This window comes from Papaver somniferum, chromosome 1 (genome assembly GCF_003573695.1).
Source record: "Papaver somniferum cultivar HN1 chromosome 1, ASM357369v1, whole genome shotgun sequence".
NCBI lineage: Eukaryota > Viridiplantae > Streptophyta > Magnoliopsida > Ranunculales > Papaveraceae > Papaver > Papaver somniferum.
In genome coordinates, this window is record NC_039358.1 from 202,745,429 (window position 1) to 202,769,305 (window position 23,877).

Genomic DNA, 23,877 nt, shown 5'->3' on the forward strand with positions numbered 1-23,877 from the left:
TACAGATACAAGTTCGGTAACCTGCGATAAAATATAGTTCGGTGACCTGATAAAATAACACCAGCTTACCGAAGTCCCAGTTCGGTTACCTCGTTGTATTTTTACTGGTTACCGAACTTATATGTAGGATGAAGCAGTTAGCTTTGATCCAATAGATATTAGTTCGGTTAGCAGATCATTATAGCTTAGATCACCGAACTCTTATCTGGAGACTCAATTTTTTGTTATTGGACATGTTGGAAAAGGCATTCTCTTGAATCATAAATCACATGGACCAGCTCTTAGGTTTGTTTTGGAGTGTTTTTGGAATCATATATGTGTTCAGTTTGACTGTGAGCCTTCATTATAAAGTTCGGTTATATCCACTTTTTATGCTAAAACCGAACAAAAAGTTCGGTTGGAAGATCAAATTCCTATAGGTCACCGAACACTACTCTGGAGACTCAAATTTTTGGTGTTTTCCATGTCTGAAAAGGGATTCCAGTGAAGCAGAAATCCTATACACCAGCTCTTAGGTTTGTTTTGGAGTGTTTTTGGAATCGTATATATGATCACTTTGGCTGTGAGCCTCCACAAATAAGTTCGGTGACGACATGTGTTTATCTGTCAACCGAACTTATTGTTCGGTTTGATCGCAAGTTTTTCACTCCTCACCGAACTAGTTATTATGAAATTTAAATGTCTTTTATTTGACACAAATATAGTACATAATTTTAAAATTATGTACTATATATCAAGTAACGGCTAATTTTATAGCCGTTATACACCCAAGTGGTATATATATGTATTTCATGGTTAACATTTTGTTTCAAAATATCCTAAAAATGGCAGCTACTACTCCTAAATTTATTCTAGTAGAAGATCTTTCTCTTTGCATGAACTTCATATTATACTATCCAAAGAGGGGTGAAGAACGAAGAATGAATGGAAGAATGAGTCAAAGTTATTGGGGAAAAATTCATGAGGAATTCACCATAGACACAACAAACCCCTATAACCGTGATCAATTAGCTTTGTTCATTCGATTTGAAAAGATTAGAGAACGAGTTGTGGAATTTATGGCTTTATTTCGTATTGTAAGGCGGTATCGACTTAGGGGTGAAGGATTCAGCGAAATCGTTTTAACATCAAAAAACGAATGGCGGAGATGGAAGAGAAAGGATTTCAAATATGAATATCATTTCCGCCTCCTTAAAGACTTTTCCGTAACGCGTTTCGGATATTAGATGGTATGTAATTTGATTTTGGAAAATCCTGTAAGTGTTCGGCATTGTCCTGTAATTTCACTTCCAAACCGAACTTTTGTGTATTAAAGTTCGGCAATGTCTTGTAATTTCATATCCTAACCGAACGTCAATGTCAAATTCTTAGTTAAAATGTTAAGCTACTGAACTGCAGTTCGGTAGCCTGTTAATATTTATCTTCGTAACCGAACCTATTGTTCGGTTACCTGGTGAATTTTGTGACATCACCGAACTTTGATTCGGCAAACTCGATATTTGAATCCGCCAACCGAACTCTCTTCTGGCAACTACATAAATTACAAATTTACTCAAAAATTAATAAAACTTTTCAAAAAAACATATCCATTGATAAGGGTACTTAGTTCCATTACATATGTTATTTAATCATCCTCAAGTGAAATTTGACCTTCATGCACAATTTCTTCTGACTTATTCAAAGAATTCCACATCTCCATGTTAGGCTCGTGCATGATACACCAACCCAACATTCTATCCGCATTAAATGCAGGCGAATAAGAGGTTGCACATATTGGAGGCAATGGACAATCGGGTTTTAACCGGAGGCCTATAAAGTGGTTGTTTTTAGCCAATGCCATCACACATCTCCTTAGTTTGAGTTCCTCGACACATAAGGTTGTTTTTGGCATGAAGGTGAAACTTGCATGTTTTGAGAAATAATGAACCACACAATTGAATGCATCGGCGATTAAGTGTCCACATATAGGCAATGCTCATCCAATAATCCGATGTAATCGGATGGACCCCATGAAGACGATGTTGATACCTAACAAATTCCTCATTGATACTACATTCACGATCCCACAACATTGTCTTATAAAAGGCCGGATTCTCCTTTAGTTTGGACAACAACCTTTGCCTTATATGAGTGATTGCACACCCATTATATCGCTTCGCACCTTCGATGAAAGGCCCAAATTGTTGATTCACAACATGAAAACCACAATTACCATCCGGAGGAACGTCGTCGATGGAAATAACATAGTCTCTAATGTATAGAGGTAGCTCATTCAAATAGTCTTTATTTGGAGCCTCAACCTTCACGTACAGGGAAGATGGTTGGATGCGGCACATTGGATACTTAAGCTTCACGTGGAAGGAAGACGTTTGGCTTGGTTGTGATGGACACATCAGACCTTTTTTCTTCAAATCTCGCTCACTTGTTTCGCCTTTCTCCTCAATACTCCTACCCCGTTTCTTGGTTTTCTCCAAGTACATTGCCGCGGTATATTCATGGCCACAAGGATCTCTAGTATTTTTTTTTTGCTCACTTTTCTTCTTACGTAACACCTTTGCATATTCTCGTAGTTGCTTTTTAGTTTCTTTTTTGCTTGGTCTACCTTTCGGTTTTCCTTTTGCCGGTTCATATACATTCTATTGCGTTTGTGGATATATGATTTTTCTCATGTCATCCCAAAAGATTTGTTTTTGGAGCTTGTTCATGCCGCGATACATCTCTAGTACGGTTCTACCTATTTCATTATCACCAAACTCTTCTTCGGCTTCTTCTTTCTTTGGAGGAGGGATGAAACTTAGATGCTTCCAAAATGGATCAATGTCGCTTAAAGGGATTACACCATGCTCATAGTTGATTATCATATGGCGACAAGGTAGTCCCATAGACTTTTTCATGTTACATACACACACCTCATCCGCCTTGGTTTCCCACTTATCAATCAACTCGACTTCTATAATCAACAACTTCATACATTAACGAGATACGTTGTAATGGATCCCCTTGAATAATGGGTTGTCGGCATATTTTCCTTTCATTTTAAATATACGGCTTTTTTGGAACTTCTCTTTGATTCTATCCATGTCGCGCTTGAAGTAATTTTCCATAGCATTCCACACGGTTATGAAGTTATCAACACATCTAAAGAGATTCTTCTTCAACCAGTGGTGAGACGACTCAACTAAACTTGTCGCTTGATTCCCCAAATATTTATATTGGTTGATATAGGCATAAACGAACCTCTCTTTGTATGGTTCCAACCATTGGCGAAGAACATACGATACAACACCGGGGTAATCGGGAGTATCCCAATGGGCATTAAAACCCTCAAGATTTAGATAATACTCTTCCTCGGTAAGCGACCAACACAATGCTTCCCATTCACCGTTCAATGCAACCCATTTAGCGTAATTTTCATCGTATTGTTTTTCAAGTTTCTCTATTGCATCCGCTCTTTCTTTTTCCGGTAGCATCTTAATTTCTTCAAATCCTATTTTCTTGGGTGGACAAATTATTGGCTTGCACCTATTCATCAAATTACACCATATATGGAACGTACAAAACATATTATGTGCTAGTGGGAACACTTCCTCTATTGCTTTCATCAATGCGACATCATTATCCGTCACTATAACCCCTGGGATATCATCACCTCGGAAGATTGCCTTAATTTGTTGTAGTGCCCAAATGTAACTAGATTCTTGCTCATCTCTTAAGAAACAAAACGCCAGGGTAAACGGTGACTTTGTCGAAGTACGCCCAACAATATTCAACAATGGCATCTCGTACTTGTTCGTCTTATAAGTGCAATCCATTATTAGAACTTGATGAAAGATTTGAGCCAATTGGACACTCGTCGGATGCGCAATAAGAAGTTGTGTTATCTCTCCTTCCGAATCTACATCCTTTTGAACCGCGTAGTTTTTCTCTTGGTCCAAAAGAAACAATTGTTGCATTACTTTTCTATCTCTCCATTCCTTCCTTTTAATTGTCTCAATTGAATTGTTAATGGTGGACAAAGATGAGTGGTTATCCTTGTTATCCTCCTTTAGAATTTGAAGCATTTGAAGCGGTGAAATATTCATTTTCCTCATTTTAGCTACCTTGTCCATCTCTTTAGGAGTTAGCTTTGCCTCCATGAAATGTCCTTCAAGATGCTCCGGACGAGGATGATTATGACAACCATTCATACCCTTGTAGAGTACCCATCCACCCTTTTCTTCGTTTAACCTAAATGATAGCTTGAATGGGCAATTAATCTTCTTTGAGAAAGTTTTATTCTTCCTATTTGTCTTTCCATTATAAACATAACCCTTCCTCTTGTGGCTTTTATCGGGATCACCCCTTCTCTCACAAACCATTTCAAAGCGAGTTTTGCTTTCTCTCCCATTCAATACTAATACACACATGTCTTTTTGTGCATGTTGTCTAGCTCAAACCTTTGCATCTCCCGGAGTTGTGAATACCAAGTCATTCATGTAGTGACGGGATGTGTCATCGTACAAAATACCAACCAGGGAAGGTTGGTTTTCCATTGATTCAATTGGATCACATGGAACCTACATGTAATAGCACAACGTCAATACCATAAACATTTAACACTTAAAGTTCGGTAATCTAGTTTTTTTGCGACCCTACCGAACTCAAAGTTCGGTTAACTAGTTTCCAGAAATAAATTTTGGCCTTACCGAACTATGTATTTAGATTTTCTATGTGAAAGTTCGGTTAGGAATGAATATACATATATTCTACGACATTACCGAACGGAAAGTTCGGTAACAAAGGTATTGATATTCACTTAACCGAACAATGCTATGTAAACTGTATAAAAAGAGTTCGGTATAATGTTCTGGGGATTACATAACCGAACTCTAAAAAACCACCATTAACATGCATTTCGGTTACCTGCGTGTGCTCAAGTTAGTAATCGAACTGCACATTCAGAACAGTTCGGTTTCCTCGCAAAAAAAAAATTGGTAACCGAACTAGGTTTACGTAAACGAATTTTTCCAGAGATTTTGAGTTTGGCCAAATTTTTGCACAATTCAAGCTACATTAACTAAATATGAGGCATACCTGAGTACCCATAGCTTCATCTTCAGGTTGTGGCTGATGAAATCCATCATTTGTTTGGTTATCTTGAGATTGGGGAAAAAAAATTTCATCATCTAACAAATAACTCATATTTGTATCATTAGAAGTATTGACAAATACACAATGAGGTGAAGGGGGTTCTGATTCTGATTTTGATTCTGAAGTATCATCACATGAATCACTCAAATCATAATTACTAAACTCAAAAAAAAAATTTTGGGTTCACCCATCTTCTTCTTCCTATTTCCTTCTTCTTCTTTCTTATCTCTCAATAATAATGTTATAACAAAACAATCCTACTAATATAACTCACTAGTCACTAATTAATCAGTTACTAATCATAACACTAATACTAATTAATCATCACACTAACTAAGTTAATCATTAACCATAAAGTAGGTATTTTAAAATAAATCAGATAAGGAGTGATTGGAAATTACTACCAATAACCACCCCAAAAACTTGAGAGTAGTCCCCCCATTTTTTGAGTAGTCCCAAAAAAATCGTTCTAAAAAAAATCTCTTGTTGGACTTAAAATGGGCTTTGGAGCCAGCTGGCAGGGGTTGCACCGCCCCTGCTCCAAAAGCAGTTTCCAAGCGAAAATACATGTATGATTTTAAGAGTCGGCAGAAAAGATCTTTCTTATGTACAACACGATATTAAGTATTAATATAAAATGCGTATGGACTCATTTAGAGTAAGCAGCCACAATTATTTTTTCAACATCACCAAATTAAACTTGCAATTTTCATTGACAGTGTTGCAATATAATTATTTGCGTATGGCTACCCCACTCTGATTTGCCATTTTCATAGTATATCAACAATCTGACAAACTACGTGTCTATTAGTGATAATCAGAAGTCCAATCTATAACCCCATTACAGTGACACCTTATAATCAGTTGATAGTATTGATAAGTATTAAGAACAAGGACTAATGCCATAAATCTTGCTAATCTCTCCCTTATTTGACGATAACACTGAAAACATGGCAAACAGAATAGATTACAAAACGCCATTGATGGTCTTTACTGCTTTGCTTCTACTTCTTGTTTTTTATTTTTCTCCTTCTAACAAACAACATTTCATCATCAACACTGGGTTCTTCTCTTCTAATAACAGCACTTCTCCTTACATTCAAAGACCACAAAATTTCTCCGCTGATGATTCATTAGCTTCGAAAAGTGCTACTAATGAAACTAATAATGGAAGTCTTGCAATAACTTCCGGATCCACAGCATCATCTGAGCATACTCACGATAGAGTGAGTTTGGAAGTTCCAATTTTCTTTTTGGTGCATGGATCATATTTTTAATGGTCTCGGTTAATGGATAGTTCTTGTGTGTATACAGAAAACGCGTACTAGTGCGGAAAGGATTGAAGATGATCTTGCGAGCGCTAGGAGTGCGATTCAGAAGGCAGTTCGGACGGGTAACTACACGTCTAATAGAGTGCAAGATTTCATTCCTAGAGGACCAATATACAGAAATCCAAACGCCTTTCATCAGTTAAGATCTTTGTCAACTTTTTAATTTGGTTTTCGCGTTTCCAATCTTGGAAGAACTTTTTTATAAATAGCATGCACATAGCTATTTTTCTGAAATATAATTTGATCTTTTTCTCTTTTTTATGAATAATGGAAGGCATGCTAATAGACGTATTTAAGCAATTTTTTCCTATGCGACCAAATTTCTAATTGAAATTCGTACTCATCATGAATCAGGAGTTACATTGAGATGGAGAAAACATTCAAAATTTGGACATATAAAGAAGGCGAACTACCTTTGGTACATAATGGACCACACAGCTACCTGTATTCAATTGAAGGCCATTTCATTGACGAAATGGAGGAGGATACAAACCCATTTGCAGCATCAAACATGGAAGAAGCTCATACATTCTTCCTTCCCTTTAGTGTAACCAATATGGTTAGCGCTCTATATGTACCTGGTTCTCGTGCTGGTCTAGCTCCCTATATTCATGTCGTTGCAGATTATGTTCGTGTTATATCAGAGAAATACCAATACTGGAATAGGAGTAGCGGGGGAGATCATTTTATGGTTTCTTGTCATGATTGGGTAAGTACGCAAATTTTTCTTTTTTTGCGTCTTTTTTGTTGTTGCATAATTTATACTAAATGGTTCATTTCTTTTGTGAGTTATGCAGGCAGCCAAAGTTACAAATCAAGCACCCGATGAACTATTCAAGAACGTTATTAGGGCCGTTTGCAATGCGAATTCATCAGAAAGTTTTAATCCTAAATTGGATGTATCCCTGCCAGAACTCAGCCTGGTAACAAGAACACTTCTTATTTCCACGCAGTCTCGTAAAACTAGTCCAAATCGTCCAATACTTGCGTTCTTTGCTGGTGGTGCTCATGGAAACATAAGAAAGATGCTAATTGAGCAATGGAAAGACAAAGATAGTGAGTTACAAGTTAATGAATATCTCCCTAAGGGGACAGATTACGGTGCATTGATGGTTAGAAGCAGATTTTGCTTGTGCCCAAGCGGGTATGAAGTTGCAAGTCCTAGGATCGTCGAGGCAATCCACGCAAGTTGTGTTCCAGTGATTATTTCTGATCACTATGATCTTCCATTCAGTGATATACTTGATTGGAGTCAATTTTCAATACAGGTTCCAATCGACAAGATACCGGAACTGAAAACTATATTACTAGCGGTACCCGATAAGAGGTACCGCCAACTTCAGAAGAGAGTTAAACAAGTTCAAAGACATTTTACTTTAAATCGTCCTGCAAAAAGGTTTGATGTTACTCATATGATACTTCACTCAGTTTGGCTAAGGCGACTAAATTTTCATCTACGCGCTTGAACGACTGCTTGAGTATCTAGCTTACTTTTCTTATTCAGTCTTATCTGTAATTTAGTTTAAACTATGTAATTTTCGGTTTCAGATTTATGGAGTTGAATTTGGGCACAAGTGCCACATTGCAGAAAAATCATAAAAAAAATTGATATTCGAAAAGCATGAGCTACTAAAATCATTGTGTCCCAAACTGCCGAAGAAATTAGGATATTACAAAAAATTTATTAAAAAGACCAAAATCAATAATTCCTGGGTGAAATGGACAGTTAGATTTTGATACTGTTTAAATGGACAAAAATGTAAAAATAGGCAGGATGTAACCAGTTTCATCGTGCCCATTTTCAAATATTTTTTCTTATTTTTAATTTACACAGGATGTATCCAGTTTCATCCTTGCTATTTTTTAAATTTAAGCCAGTTTCATCCTTATTATTATTTTTTTGGCCATTTCACCTAAACTAATTTTTACTCGTCCATTTGAACCGTGATTTAAAAATATTTGGACAAATGACTCATTTTCCGTTAAGATACGGTGCAATAGCTTGTTTATAATTTTAGGTTTCTTTGGGGTTTAGCTGTATATTAAAGATTTTAAAGCTAGAGAGGTTACTAGGAAACAGATTTTTACCCTTAATCTGGAATCATGTGAGCCTTGTCCAACTTTTGATTCTTCTTCATCATGTGGGGCCCACTAGAAATTACACTCCCAACTAACAGTTGACTTCCGTTATCAAAACCGATTCTGTCATGATGGGTGATCATTTGAGCCATTGATATACATCATCAGATTTCGTTTTGAGTTTTAAGAAAATCTTCAAGAGAAGGTGCAAAAAATCTTATGTGGATTTTTTTATTTAGTCCTTTTATTTATGAAGTCCACACATAAAGTAAATATAGGACCTCATATCTAAAAAATCATCTCCAATAGTGAGAATTTCATCCCTTAGAATTAGAAGAAAAATAGTTAAAAAACATGATGTGAAGGTGCAACCCGAGGTGTAGATAACACTTTCTTGAACACCTTCTTGGTCCCTCATAACTTGTAGGACCCTACTGTTGGAGATGGATTTATACCAACGGGAGTCTAAAATTCTATGTGGCACAAAAAAATAAATAAATCTACCCTCTGTTGGAGATGCTCCAAAAGTGAGAAAAATAACACTTTGTGGGGGCTCTTGGTCTTACTACCCTTAATCGATCATAACCTTTAACAGACCGACATGTGTATTTAGTTTAGACGACTAAGAGCAAGTATTTTATGGAGTCCAACCTATTCCTGATGTGAAAAAAATGTTGAATGTCAAGTCTAATGGCTTCCAGATTGTTTCTCTTGAATATCTTCTAAGATTCTTCTTAGCCATACAACATGAGATGTAGCTATTGATGCCGAAATGTATTATGCTTTCGTCGTGGATAGAGCTACGGTTTGTTGCTTCTTCGATGCCCAAGAAAATATACCCGAACCCATAGAAAAGGCATACCCCGATGTACTCTTCATGTCATCAATACAACCTCCCAAGTCGCTATCACAATGGCCAACTAATTTGACATCCAAATTTTCAGAATACATGATTCCAAAATTCATTGTTCCTTGAATATACCTTAACAACCTCTTTGTCGCGCCAATATGTGGATGACTAGATGAACTCATGAACCTAGAAAGCATACTTGAAGCAGATATAATATGGGTCTTGCATGTGTAATATACAACAAGTTTCCAGTAAGTCCTTTATAATAAGTCTCATCAACTTTTCTTCCTCCATCATCTTTTTTGTGTTTCTCATTAACTATACAAGTGGTGTTGATGTGGGGTTACAACCAAGCATACCAAATTTCTTCAATACCTTTTCGGCATACTTTCTTTAAGAAATGAACACTTCATCTTCACTTTGATGAACTTATATACCAAGGAAGTACTTGATCAAACCCATGTAACTCATCTCATATTTCATCATCATTTCTCTTTTGAATTTTTCAATCATATGAACATCATTACCCATAAAAATAAGGTCATCAACATATAAGAAAACGATGAGAATAGACGTACCTTGTAGGTTCACTCCTGCTTTTTTTGAAGTTTTGCCTTTTGAAGTATCCATCTATCTCACTATACCAAGCTCTTGGTGATATCTTAAGGCCATACCAAGGTTTCTTCAACTTGTATACCTTGTCTTGTTCTCCTTTAATCACAAATCCTTGTGGTTATTCGTCATAGATCTCATCTTGGAGTTCTCCATCCAAAAACGTTGATTTCACATCAAGTTGATGAATTAAACAACCTCTTACGGAAGCTATAGCAATCATGGATCTAATGGTGTCAAGATGACCAGCCGGTGGAAAAGTCTCATTATAGTCGATGTCTGGTTGTTGCGAGTATCTCTTTTCCACCAACCATGTTTTGTTCCTTTGAACAGATCCATCCGCATTGTACTTCACCTTATAGATCCACTTCACACGAATAATCTTTTTCTCCCATGTGTCTTTATCATTGATGACTACAACTTCTTCTTTCACGACTCTTATCCATATCGGTTCTTTTGATACTTCTTCAAAATTTTCCGGTTCAACCGTACAATAGTTAGATCTTTCATACACTTCACTCAACCTATGAATCTTTTTTGGTGTCGTTGGTGGTGATGTTGATGCACTAGTACTTGGAGACATACTTAGAGATGCTCCTTGTCTTGTATTTGGTGGTGTTTAAGGTAGTTCTTCCTCATTTTCTTCACCTTCTTCAACTTCATTTATTTCTAAATTTTCTTGATCTTCATCAACAATAATGGTTCTCTTATAAATTTTTCCTTCTTCCCAATTCCATGAAGCACATTCATCAAACAAGACACCACGGCTTGTGATCGTTGTGTTGTTTTTCAAGATAAACAACCTATGACCTTTTGATTGGAGGTTATAACCAAGTAATATACATTTATCACTTGATTCATCAAGATTTTTTATCTCCACCTTGGGAATTTGAGAGTACCACACTACCAAAAAATTTGAGATGTCTTACCGATGGTTTTCTCCCACTTCATGCTTCAAAAGGAGTTTTGTCCCATACGGCTTTGTTGGACGCCTATTCATCAAATATATAGCGGTGTTAACGGCCTTGGCCTAAAACTCTTTAGGCATACTCTTCCCATGCAGCATAGGCTTCACCATCTCCATCACAGTTTGGTTCTTTCTCTCGAAAACACCATTTTGTTAAGGAGTATAACCCGTGGTTAATTTCCTTTCCAATCCTTCATCTTCGCAAAATTTGTCAAACTCTTTTTTGTTGTACTCTTTGCCTCTATCACTTCTCAAAACTTTGATGTAGTGACCACTTTTATTTTCAACAAGGATTTTGAACTTCTTGAAAATGCTAAAAACTTCGGACTTTTGTCTCATGAAGTACACCCACGTCATACGATTAAAATGATAAATGAATAAGATAAAATATTTATTACCTCCATGAGGTGGTATCTTCATTGGTCCACCCACATCGGATGTACCAAACCAAGAAAATCTTTTGTTCTTCATGCTACACCTTTTCGAAATGGTTGACGATGTTGTTTCCCAAGTGCACAAACTTCACACACTCCATCCTTGTGGTTGATATGTTGTGTAAGTCCTTGCACCATGCTCTTGTTGGAAACCACCTTGAGACTATTGTAATTCAAATTCCCAAGTCTTTTATGCCATAACCAAATTTCATCAACGATTTTCATCCTCAATGCAACATTCTTCTCTTTTCAAACACAACTGAAAAACTTTTTATTCTTCTCCATATTTATACTCTTCATGACTTGTCTCTTGTTCTTGTGTTTCATGTCATAAATGGTGCAATATCAATCTGCATAGTGGATATCGTACCCAAGCTCCACAAGTTTCCCAACACTAAGAAAATTTTATGCGAAGTCCAGATTATATAACACATATCTAATGTATTTTTCTCCAATGATAGTTCGCACGAAAATTATACCTCTTCCGTTAGCTTGAACCATGTTTCCATCCACCCTCTTCACTAGAGAATTTATGGAAGTATCCATATCAACAAACAATCTCTTCTACCAGAAATATGAGTTGTAACACCACTATCCACAAACCACACTTCACTTTTGGAAGTCATCATAGCACTTTGACAAGTATAAAACAAGTTTTTTTTTCCGCTAAACTTGCGCGCTTTTCATCTCTTTTGTATCTGCAATCTTTCTTCAAATGTCCATACTTTTTACAATGATGACATTGGGGTTTTCCTTTATTCCAAACAATTCTTCTCTTAGTGACCATTTTTTTTTGCAAAAGTTGTATCTTGGTACTTTTTGAGAATCGCTCTTTATCTAGTTGTTGGAGTTTTCTCCTCCTTTATTCCATTTTACCTTTCCTTTGAAACTCGATGAAGCATTACCCTTGTACTAATTCTTCTTCATTTCTGAATTTTTTTAGATCAAGTTCATTTTTGATTGAAAAGCACTTTCAATTGACTTTTCGAAGTGTCTTAACAACCTTTGTTCATACATCTTCAAAGAAGCCCATAATTCTTGCGACTTCAATGTAGAGAAATCTTTAGTCTCTTCCAAAATCTCCAATGGGTTCAAAATTTTCCAGTAAGCATATCAAAATCTTCTCACATACTCTTCTTTTTTCCATCTTTTGACCACACATCATTATATTATTAACAACTTAAACAACTCTACATGAAAACTCATTCAAACTTTCATTATCATTCATTTTAAGATTTTCAAATTCTCTTCTATATGAATCAAATTTGAATTATCTTACCTTATTATTACCTCCTTACTCTTGTTCTAAATGATCTGAAGCTTCTTTAGCTTTAGGTGAATCGATTACTCTTGGTAGACTAGTGTCATCAACTTCTTGTTGAATGTACATGGATGATTTAGCATTCTTCTTCCTACTCTTCTTAAGTAAATCTTTTTGGGATTGTTCTAGATTTGATGTATCTTCAATTTCATCATACCTATTTTGAACAATTTTCCACACATCTTGAGACATGAACAAGGTCTTCATTTTGATGGCCCAAAAATCATAATTTTCTCCATTAAAAAGTGGTGTTGAAGGTATAGATTTGAGTTATTACTACTTTCCATTGATTTGATTGAATATTGATTGAAAAAATTGGCTTTTTTCTTTTTTTAGATAATAACCCATATGACTAATGAGGGAACACACCATGTAGACGGTCCACTGTTATGTTTTGGGTCTGGGGGTATTTTCGCAGATGAGTTCATATGAAAGAAGATACATGAAATCAACCCAAAGTCTAAAGGTGAAATGTTGAAAATTCGCTTAAAGACCATCTATCAAGTTTTTGCGGAAAAACAAAATGTTGTGGAAAACAATTGTGATTAAATCAACTGAAGTCGAATATCGTGGTATGGGTAAGAAGTTAAGAACCGAAGTCTTTAGGCATCCCGCTGAGAAAAACCATGGCCTACCACCATTAAGCTTAGTGACATAATTCTTCCCAAAGAGAGTTTTTCACGGATTAATGAGGAGATTTTGGACTTCCCAGAGAGAGCATATAGTACAACTACATTTAATATAAAGTTAGGACAATAATTAATCGATTATGAATGTTAGATTCAATTGAATGGAAATAAAAATAGTAGAGTAAAAAAACTAGCTACAAAGAAAAAATATTGTTATGTTTAAGAACGTATTGTGTTTCAATTCACGACGATTGTATTAGTCACTGCATTAAAAAATGGAATAAGAGTTTTATGCGTTGTAATGTGGCAGTAATGTATTTATTATTTGCGTTAATAACAAACTTATACTCATCTGTTAACACATTTTTCTTATAATAATTTGAATATTCTATGAGCATGGACATGTGAAAATTCTCATGGAGGCTGCGCATCATGTTTCTAAAAAGAAACCATGTGTCGGTCGAACAGTGGTATAAATTAACGGGAGACAAAAGCTGCACAATGACTAAAGAGTTGTATAATATAAGTTTTTATATTTACTTCTGAGAAAACACCATTTCCTGTCACAATTATTCCTTTGGCGTAAATTTTTCCAAAGATAGCTTTATACAAATTGATAAGGAGATTTTTGACTTCAATAATAAAGAAAACATTATGAGGAATCGGGAAAAAAAATTGTAAGGTAAGTTTTGGTTTATGTTCGAAATTTTTCAGGGATATGTCATTTTTTCAATTAAACACCTATAACTATATAGATAGAAAAGACTTCGTCAAGTGAAATTTTTACCTGCTATAGATCGACAGGAATTTATAATGAGCCCGGAATTCGATGATGATCGACAATTTTGCAAGTCGATGGGTAATGAAAAGGTCGAATTTGTTATCTATTAATTTGATTATCATAAAACAGTTCTTTAAGACAATTTTCTGTTATTAAAAACATTTAAAAAATAAAATAAAAAAAAACGATAAACTTGTTTGGTTGATATGTTTTGTGAAAACATTTTTTACTTGTTTTTTGTTATAGAAAAGAGAAAGAATGAAAATGATAAAAATCGTTTTCGCTGTTTCTTTTCGTTTTGTTTAATTCTTTCACAACCCTTACTTCGATTTTTAACTCTATATTGCGACCAATTACACTCTCCTTAGTCTTCTTTTCATATCTCTCATATCTAACCCAACATTGATGCCTATTGCCACTCTAATAATTGTACAATTTTATTATTATTATTTATTTATTTTTGAAGGAAATATAGGTTTAACAACCCATAATTTATTAAATTACCTCATTAAAATTGAGGTTTGAAAGATAAAATATGGTGGAGAATTGTCATTCCACCGATTGGAATCATGATATCATGATAGTTCCATTACATCATAATGATGGAACATAAAAAATACAAAATATAATGTATCCCAATTTTGAAATACAAGAATTGTAAAAAATAGTTGATCAAAGAGATAGATGATGTAATCCAAATAATGGTCTTCTCATTAAACTGTAACCATTTAAAAACTTCTTCTTCATTAAGATATAATCCTTCATAAAAGGAATAATCTGCTCCAAATATCATAATAATTACAACCCATTCTAGTAGCCATTGATCAACTTCATAAGAATCTTGATCATCGTCACGTTGGATTTGGTCATCTCTGAAAATATACTTGAATCTATCATCAGATTCAATAAGAAAACCCAAAGGGCAATATTAAATCGCTGCAACAGCGAATTGAAACATCATATGACAAAGAATTGTCATAGAAATTTTATTTATTGAAAACATAAAGGATTACAAAAAACAGAACCTAATTTCGCAAAAAGTTGCGATTTTATTTATTAAAACCATATCTAATGAATAAAACTATCTAGATTTGCTCGGAAGATATGAAATCCATATCTAAACCCGAGTAAATCTAGATTTAGGGTGAAGAAGGGAGAAAAAAATATGATTAGTTTTTTTTTGAAAAAAACGGTTTGGGTTTTGGCAGAAAGAAGAGAGGATTTTTAAGCTCATCAATTTGGGTTGGATTACTTTAACCACACATGTTGCACAATTTTATTATTAATCAATCATTAATGCATGATATAAATGTAATTCAATCACAACTCAACCTATATCAAACGGAAATGTTATTTCAAGCACTCTTCACCACACTAATCACCACTCAAATGCTAGGTGTTGCACAGATAGTGATCCAATTTATTCAGCCAGGACCCACAGTTAGAAAAAAGGATACACCATTTGAGAAATGTAGGGTTTAGATGTTGTGAGCTGTGCGTAGAGTGGTGTTTTGTGCTGTGAATAACACCACCGATATCAAACAACTAATCAAATAAAAACTAGCAGAAACAGATGATTTATTATGGATTTTGGTTGATCGTAGGAACGGAGGTATATGCTACCATGAACTATACAGCTGAAAGTACGAAGAGGCCTATTTAATGTCTGATTTCTTTCATCTGATGGAATATATGCTATTAATGAAAATCTGCTATTTATCCACTAATTCATAGCTTCACGTAAAACTACTAATAGAGATAATGAAAGTCCTTCAATAACATCATCTGAACAAACCCATCATACAGTGAGTTTTATGTTCATATTCCTTCATGGTAACTTTGTTTTCAAGTTTCAACATCTTTTGTAGATTTTTTTGTTTTTATTTTTCACTTTGTGTGTGTGTATGGATGATGTAAGAAAAGTTCACTGGTCCGGCAAGAGTGGAAGCTCTTGAATTCTAGATCTCCTGGCCCCCTACCAATAAGAATCGAGGGTTTCCATTTCTTTTTTAACTATTTTAGCTAACCTTCGAACACATAACGTGATGTTTACCCACGATTGCTCCAACATATATCAAAGTTAGACATCTCGGCCTAGTGAAAAAAAGAAAGCTAATCCCCAAAACCTAATTCTCCTCTCTTCGCTCTTAAGTCTCTGAAGAAAATGGTGAAAAAGCTTCAAACTGTAGTATGAAGAGAATCAACGAGATACGCACGTCACAACCGATACTTAGGTACAAAGAGAATCAGGAATACAAATCCACTTATTTTTACCTTTAAATTCCTGATTTGAGTTATTGATTTATTACCTTCGCATCAAATTCCCCTTCCTAAAAGTGATATATTACATGCATTCTAAGAACAAAAAGAATTAATATACTCTGCTGTGTTGGAGCTCTTCGTTTTTATTATTTTGAGGTAACCTTAGCTACCATATTTTTTGTTGTTGGGTTTAAAAAATGTTGTGTTAGAATGAAGCTATGATGTTTATTATTTGTGTTGAACATGATTACATCTTTCATGAAGAATTTTGAAATTAAGCCACTGAAAATACTTATGATTTTTTTTTAATAAATGTTTGGATTGTAGAAATATATAGGTTAGTGTTTGCTAATATGTCTCGCGAAATATGTAAAAAAAATGGTTTCTCTCCCCTCTGTCCATAGGCTGTACGAAGCCATAATGAAGAAAAAGCATTTTGCTAAGATAATGCAGTGTAATCGGTTCGGGTAAAATTGCATCTTACGATGAGGCCAGGCTGGTGAAATGTTTACCATGTTATTATCCATTTTCGATGTTTATGTAATAAGTAGTACCCATCTCAATCAAACATCATCTGCTGCAGATTTTCATGGGAAAGTACTTAATTAATTTGTCATGATGGCTTAATTATTCTTAGGTTGCTAGACTGAACATGCTAGCATCTGTTTCCTTTTAGATTCAAAAACTAGCGCATCACAACCATATTTTCACATTATCCAATTGCAGGTGAAGTAGATTTGCATTATATTTATAGACTTATAAAGAATACTAATGAATGTTCAGATAAAAATTGGATTGAACTTACATTGTTGACATTGGTGTGCTCATTTTGTACATGGAATCTTGGAATGGTAAATAAATTCGGAAAATGTCTAGCATCTGAACAACTCATTTCTTTTCTTATAGGTTTCAGGGGTAACAAATAGGAGGCGCAGAATTACAAGAGAAAAATAAATTGCGTCCGTACGAGGTATGATACACTAAATGTTGTAAATTTGTAAAAGCAATATGTTTCCATCTTTCAACTACCTAAAGCACAATGGCGTGCTTCTTTTCTAGATATTGAGCTCGATGGCTAGACCTATGGATAGTGAAAACATATGGTGTGAGAACCCCATGGTACACCATAATGGATGGATGCAACAAAGATGGTGTTGTAGCAAGCAAAGGTACCATCGCCTTGTTACTATTTTATTGTGATAATGGCCGTGGCACAGTATCAATGAACTCAATTTTGTTTGCGAGTCCTTAGACAACATTGTGAATTTAATTAATACACAGAACAGATCGATGGTAAGTTGAACTGCATCATTTGTAAATACACGCAACAACTCGACAATTGAGAGGACATGATGACAAGCACAAGGTAAAAGCTCTGTTGGTTAACTTTATTGTTATGAACTGTGTTCTTTATATACCAGTATGTGGAAATAACTTATCACAAGATATTTAAGGTGTCCACTGAGTCTTAGTTGTAAGTCGGTTACACAGCTTTTGCTTAGTTGTTGCTACTTATTTGGATATGACAGAGTCCATAATATTAACATTTGCTTGGATACAAGGTGTGTCAATGGTTGAATCAACTGTTAGGAGTTTTACACTATAATTTTGTCAAAGGAGGAAGGCTATTCATGACTTTGTTTCTGAAGATAAGCAAGGTGAAGCCAAATTCTCTGCTTGGTAACCCTTTAAGCCCGTGAATAATTTGCGATCAAATATCCTACTATCATTATCTTAAACACATTATAATAATTCCCACGTACATTAAGAAATGGTATTTGCTGTCTTGGCTAAAATGGCAGAGCATATGGTTTTCAACCATGTAGTTGTGGGTTCGCTGTACAGATGGAACATTTCTTAGAGTATGCCTAAAAACCAAATGGCACATTTATTAGAGTAGGCCTAAAAACCTTAAATTGGTCTTCACAGAGAGAGTTGTTAGTCTCATTTTTCACAGAACAGGAATTCAGTGTGTACTAGATGGATAGCAAACTGAAATTCAATGTGTTAACAGAGCAGGACATCCTGGGTAATTAACACTGCCTCAGTTCACGGGGAGAATAAATATGAACGGACTGGAGTTAGAGATACCGTTGGAAGTGCATGGCAATGAGTGGCCAGGCTGAGGAGAGTCAGATTGGTGGTTCAGCTGCTTCTCTTGGCGCCTCTTGCTATTAGAACATGTTTGAGATAGGAGTGTTATGCTCTAAATGAGATGGCCCAAATTGTAGCTCCTGAATTTAGCAAAAATATTTCCAATAGTGGTGTTATTGGTTCAAGTCTACAAAGGGAACGGGTGACCCTGAAAAGATAAATAATCATGACAGTTAAACTAATGTAGACGCATGAGTGACGATCACGGTGAAACTATGTTATCTTTCAACATCAACTTATGTTCTTTCTTCATGTATATAAAAAAAAATATAAGCTAGCCAATTTATATGTTGTTTGATTATTGCTTCTGAAGGAATACACTGACATGGTTAATTCGATCCGTCAAGCAAAATTGGTATATCATATCATGTTGAGAAACATTTTGAGAAACTTAATAATTTTTACTTTCAGTTGAACATCAAGTAACTGTTTCTTAGAAGTTATTTCTTAGTGTGAGTTGTGAACTTTTTTAGTACTTTCAAAATGCTTACTGGAGGCTGGCCATTAACTGGGAAAAAATTGTCGCCATAGTTGTTTCAGTGACGGCTACAACTATCACTAGGAAAGTAGATAATGCATTTTGACACGAACAGAGAGACCCGTCTCTACATTTTCATCACAAATAATAATTCTTAACTTAACCCCGTGCAACGCACGGGAAAGACACTAGTAGTAATTAAAAAGCTCCACAACACTCAAGGCACTCGAAGCGCCATTTACCTTCTCCTCCAAGATATCTCGACTATAAAACCTATATCCCTTGAATACCTCGTCGTAAAGTGTATCCACCAGTTCCTCGGAAAACTTGTCAGGCTTCAGCACCATTTCATAAAGTTCCTCATCCTTGCCATCCAGCAAATTATATTCTTTCATCTCCTGAGTTGTCGGCTGATGCATTTCCAAATAACCCGAGTATCTGAGATCATCGTAACCAATAAACCCGAAATAATCTAACTTCTTACACAACTCAAGAATCTCCTTGACGATTGGAAACAACAAGTCAAAATGACCATCCAAGACACGGAGTAGTGACCACCCCAAACAAGCTATGTTGGAAGTTAAACCAAGATATGGATTTGGGTCGTGGATCAACATATGATGTTGATCCAGTCCGAGTGGATCAACTGCTGCAGTTGACGCGGTCAAGATGGATCAACAGGAGTTGTTGACACACTGTGCGATATTTAGAAGTTTGGGTTAACTAGAAGAGCAAGTTGTGTCGGTTCTAGAGTGTTCTAGAAGAGTTCTATTTAGAGTTTGTGTTATGTTAGGAATGTGTGCTTTATTAAGAGTTTGTTATTATTAGGAAAGTCGTTTGAGTGATCGTCAAGTTTCTGAGACTAAAAGTAGGCTTTTAAGCCATGAGACAATGTACACCAAACTGATTATCAATGTAATCGTTTTATTGCTCCCGCGTGTGCGCTTCTCTCTCTTGCTCGATCCTACATTTGGTATCAGAGCAAGGTGAGAGGAAGGGAGAGGAGAAGGAGAAAGTGTTAAGATTTTTCTTTGTTCTTTGGTTGCTGAGTTTTGGTAAAAAGTAATTGTCGTGAAAACAAGAAGAGAAGGTTGCAGTAAAAAAAAAGGAGAGACAAGAGAAGTGCTGAATTTCGTTGAACCTCTAAGTCGCTGCCCTAGATTTTGTTGGAGTGTTGGATTTTGGAGAATAAGGTTAACAAGGAACTACAGGACCACGTTCAAGTCTGTTTTGATTTGGGCTCTGGTTCGTTGGGTTTTAGGGTTCAGTTTGAACTAAATCTTCTCGAGATGTTCTTGGGTTGGTGATGCTGAGAGATTTGTTCGAGAAACGAAGAAAGTACCGCTGTTATGGCGTGATATAGAATATGTTGCTGCTCGAGTTGAACAAAGGCTGAGAAAGAAGAAGTTTGCTGCTGCCATGAACACAGACGATTTCTGTGTCGTTTGAGCTGAGGCTGTTTGAATTACTATGAGCTGTCAAGATGTATCTCAGACTTGAGATGGTGAACTAGCTGTGAGGGGGCGATGCTGGATGATATTTCCGTGAGAAAGATGGAGGTTGATTGAGCTGGTTTCCATGGTTTAATGGCTGGAAGGAAGACGAATTGATAAATCTAGAAGCTCGAGATTGATGAAGTTGGTGTTGTAGTCTGTAATACTCGGTGATCAAAACCAGAGAGATGTAAATGCTGCTGCGAACATTGGTAGTGAGGAAGCATTCTTCTGAGTTTGTTTTTGATGGGAAGATGGTTCTGATGCTGTTGCTGGGATGATAGCTCGAGAAGATGAGAAAGTTTCTGTTGTGCGATGGTTAAGAAGTTTTGGGTGAGTGGTTGATTCGAAGGGTTAGGTTATGGATTTGAAATAGACGCAAGAGAAGATCAAAGTTGGCATTGCATTCAAGGAGTACTGGTACAGTTTGATGAAGTTGATCGAATTCAGAAACTTAGAATGACAAAGAAACTTGGGTGGTGATGTTTGAGCTTAAGGGAGGATGGTATCTTATTAAGCTCAAACATGGTGATTGAAGAGTTTGTGGCAGAAACTTGGAAGTCTTACAAAGTGTGGCAGACATTGTGTTAGTTATTCCTTGTGGCAGAAGCATAACAAGAGAAAGATTGTGAGAGAATCTTGTAAAAACAAAGAAGGGTGAAGGTTTCGACTCTAACAAGCGTGACTGGAACTAAAGAAGAAAAGAGAAGAAGAAACAACATGAAGGTTGTGAAGAAAGAGAAGTTAATCACCAGGTGGTGATGAGAGAGTGTTGAGTTTGAGACGTCACAAGGTTGTGAGCGTGAAACAAGATTGTAGATGAGTAAAGTCTACAAGTTGAGTGAAGCAATCCTAGTGGGGATTTGTCTAGAGTTGTGTGAAGCAATCCCAGTGGGGATTTGGCTAGAGAAGTGAAGATATTCTAGTGTGGAATTTGTGTTTGGTTTTGTTGCAGTTGGTGCTGCAAATTTGAGAAGAGAGTGATCAAGAAAATGAGGTTAATACCTATGAGTTGAGGAGAACATCACAACAATTAACAAGGTTGTGATCATGAAGATTGGAAACATGTGTACTTGAGAAGAGAAGAAATATTTGTGAATTGTGAAAAGATCAGTTCTAGCAGACATCATTAACTTACGGTTGTGACTCTTGTTGAATTAACATGTGAAGAGAAGATTAAGAGTTGAAGATGAGCTACAATGCTCGTGATGAGTTGTTGTGTTTGGTTAGCAAGTTGTATAGAGCACAATGAGGTGTTTTCTAGCTTGTTAAGGTTTGTGTTCCGCTGCGATGAAGATGAACAAGAAAGAATTTTATGATGGTTGTTATGGTAGGGCGGCATTATGGAATGTGTTTGAAGATTGTTGTTAAGCAAAATTAGAAGATTGCTTCGTTTGATTTGGTTTGCAGTTTGAGTTTCGTTTTTTAGTTAGTTTGTTGTTTTTGCTTTGTTTTTATTTGAGTTTGAGTTTGTTGACGGAATTCCGAAGTGATCATGAAATTGGGATAAGCTATAATCGAGTATCAAGGAGTAAGGGTTTGATTGGTGGTTTCTTTGAAGAAGAATGAGAAAAGACAAGAACATTTTAACGTTTATCTATGGAAGAAGAGGTTTGTGGAAATGAGAAAAGACAAGGACGTGTAAATGTCGATAAATGGAAGAAGATGAGGAGTAGAAGAGGGTTACGGAATTTTCGTTGAATGATATCTTGGTTTAAGGGAGGATGTTGGAAGTTAAACCAAGATATGGATTTGGGTCGTGGATCAACATATGATGTTGATCCAGTCCGAGTGGATCAACTGCTGCAGTTGACGCAGTCAAATTGGATCAACAGGAGCTGTTGACACACTTTGCGATATTTAGAAGTTTGGGTTAACTAGAAGAGCAAGTTGTGTCGGTTCTAGAGTGTTCTAGAAGAGTTCTATTTAGAGTTTGTGTTATGTTAGGAATGTGTGCTTTATTTAGAGTTTGTTATTATTAGGAAAATCGTCTGAGTGATCGTCAAGTTTGTGAGACTATAAGTAGGCTTGTAAGCCATGAGACAGTGTACACCAAACTAATTATCAATGTAATCGTTTTATTGCTTTCGCGTGTGCTCTCCTCTCTCTTGCTCGATCCTACAAGCAACACAAACATTTTTGCCAGAGTAGTCGTTGGGGTTATCACAAGAATCAGCATGATGGCGACAACCAGATATTGATAAAATAAATTCATCAAATACCTTGTGAGCATCCAAACGAGCGTGATATTACGGCCAAATCCATTATCTACTGCCAGTTGCATGGCACTTTTAATGCCTTGTAAATCATAATAAACAAGTGGAAAATCTGTTCCTTAGGAGAAACCCCAATGGATGCAACCTTTGGCTTAACATAATTGTCAAGAAAAATAACTCCATATCCCCCTTTTCCTCCTCCCTCTTCTACGTAACTATTTATAGTTGCTATGTACGACACTCCATCATCTGCGACAGTAGAAATATCTCCCAACCAGCTAGGTTTTCCATCCTGACACCAAGAAGCTCTCAAATCCTCCTTAATTGGAACGGGTGTTGGGTTATAATATACACCAAGATCGTTCACCTGTTCAGATGTCAACAACTTCCATAACTCAGCATCATAATATATGGTATCGGAATCTTTAGAAGTTTCGGCATTCCACTCCGGTAGCTTCTTGAAGAAATCGCTTAATACAGCTTTGACCGCCATCTCATTTTGTTCCTTCCTCATATTGTATGGTACACTTTGATTAGGAGCCCAAAGAGAAGATAGATTCTTTTTCATCTCCATTTTATCTGCAGCAGACTGAGTTGCGGCAGTTCTAAATGATGTTTTCCTATCAGATGAGAAAGTGCTTCCAGGATACGGCGACACTGTGATAACTGAAGATAATCCGGATTGGCGGCATCTCAGGGAAGCAAGTGCTTTGGATAATCGAGAAATGGAAAAACTCATAACTGCTGAACTTGTACAATCCTGCAAATACTCGATCCAGCAAATTTTTTGATCTTGTAGATTTGAGCGACAATTTTGAAATTCTCCTTTGCTAGGTGCATAAGAACCGGCCTTGCAGATTTTATGTTATTTTTCTGTATCCAGGGCCTCTTAGCAGATTATTTTGAACGGGCCGAATTTCCCGGGCCTCTTACCACGTGTCCTTTTTTTTCTTTTTTTTTCTTCCTTTGTTAATTGATATATTTGCTTTGTTAATTGATAATAAAAATCGCATAATAAATCATTATTTTATTTGGGTATAAAAGAAAAGTTTTAGGAGAATCAGGAGGCTAAAAGCCTAAAACTGAAAGACCGGAAAAAATGTCAATAATTTGTTATAAAGTACCATTGCAGAAAAAATG

The 23,877-nt window shown here is 35.9% G+C and overlaps 1 protein-coding gene across 1 annotated transcript; it reads left to right on the forward strand.

The window, feature by feature from the left end:
• The first annotated feature begins 6,011 nt into the window (after positions 1–6,011).
• LOC113312580 (probable glycosyltransferase At5g20260) lies at positions 6,012–8,041 on the forward strand. Its single transcript, XM_026561325.1, has 4 exons — positions 6,012–6,356; positions 6,445–6,599; positions 6,816–7,170; positions 7,259–8,041. Exons 1-4 carry the CDS (start codon positions 6,081–6,083, stop codon positions 7,925–7,927), a joined length of 1,455 nt encoding a protein of 484 aa, XP_026417110.1. The 5' UTR covers positions 6,012–6,080; the 3' UTR covers positions 7,928–8,041.
• The last annotated feature ends 15,836 nt before the right edge of the window (positions 8,042–23,877 follow it).

Excerpts from the sequence above, each read along its gene's own strand:
- LOC113312580 (XM_026561325.1), top strand. The coding sequence starts at position 6,081 with ATGGCAAACAGAATAGATTACAAAACGCCATTGATGGTCTTTACTGCT. Across the intron at positions 6,357-6,444 it reads CTGAGCATACTCACGATAGA|AAAACGCGTACTAGTGCGGA; the intron begins GTGAGTTTGGAA and ends GTGTGTATACAG. Across the intron at positions 6,600-6,815 it reads AATCCAAACGCCTTTCATCA|GAGTTACATTGAGATGGAGA; the intron begins GTTAAGATCTTT and ends ATCATGAATCAG.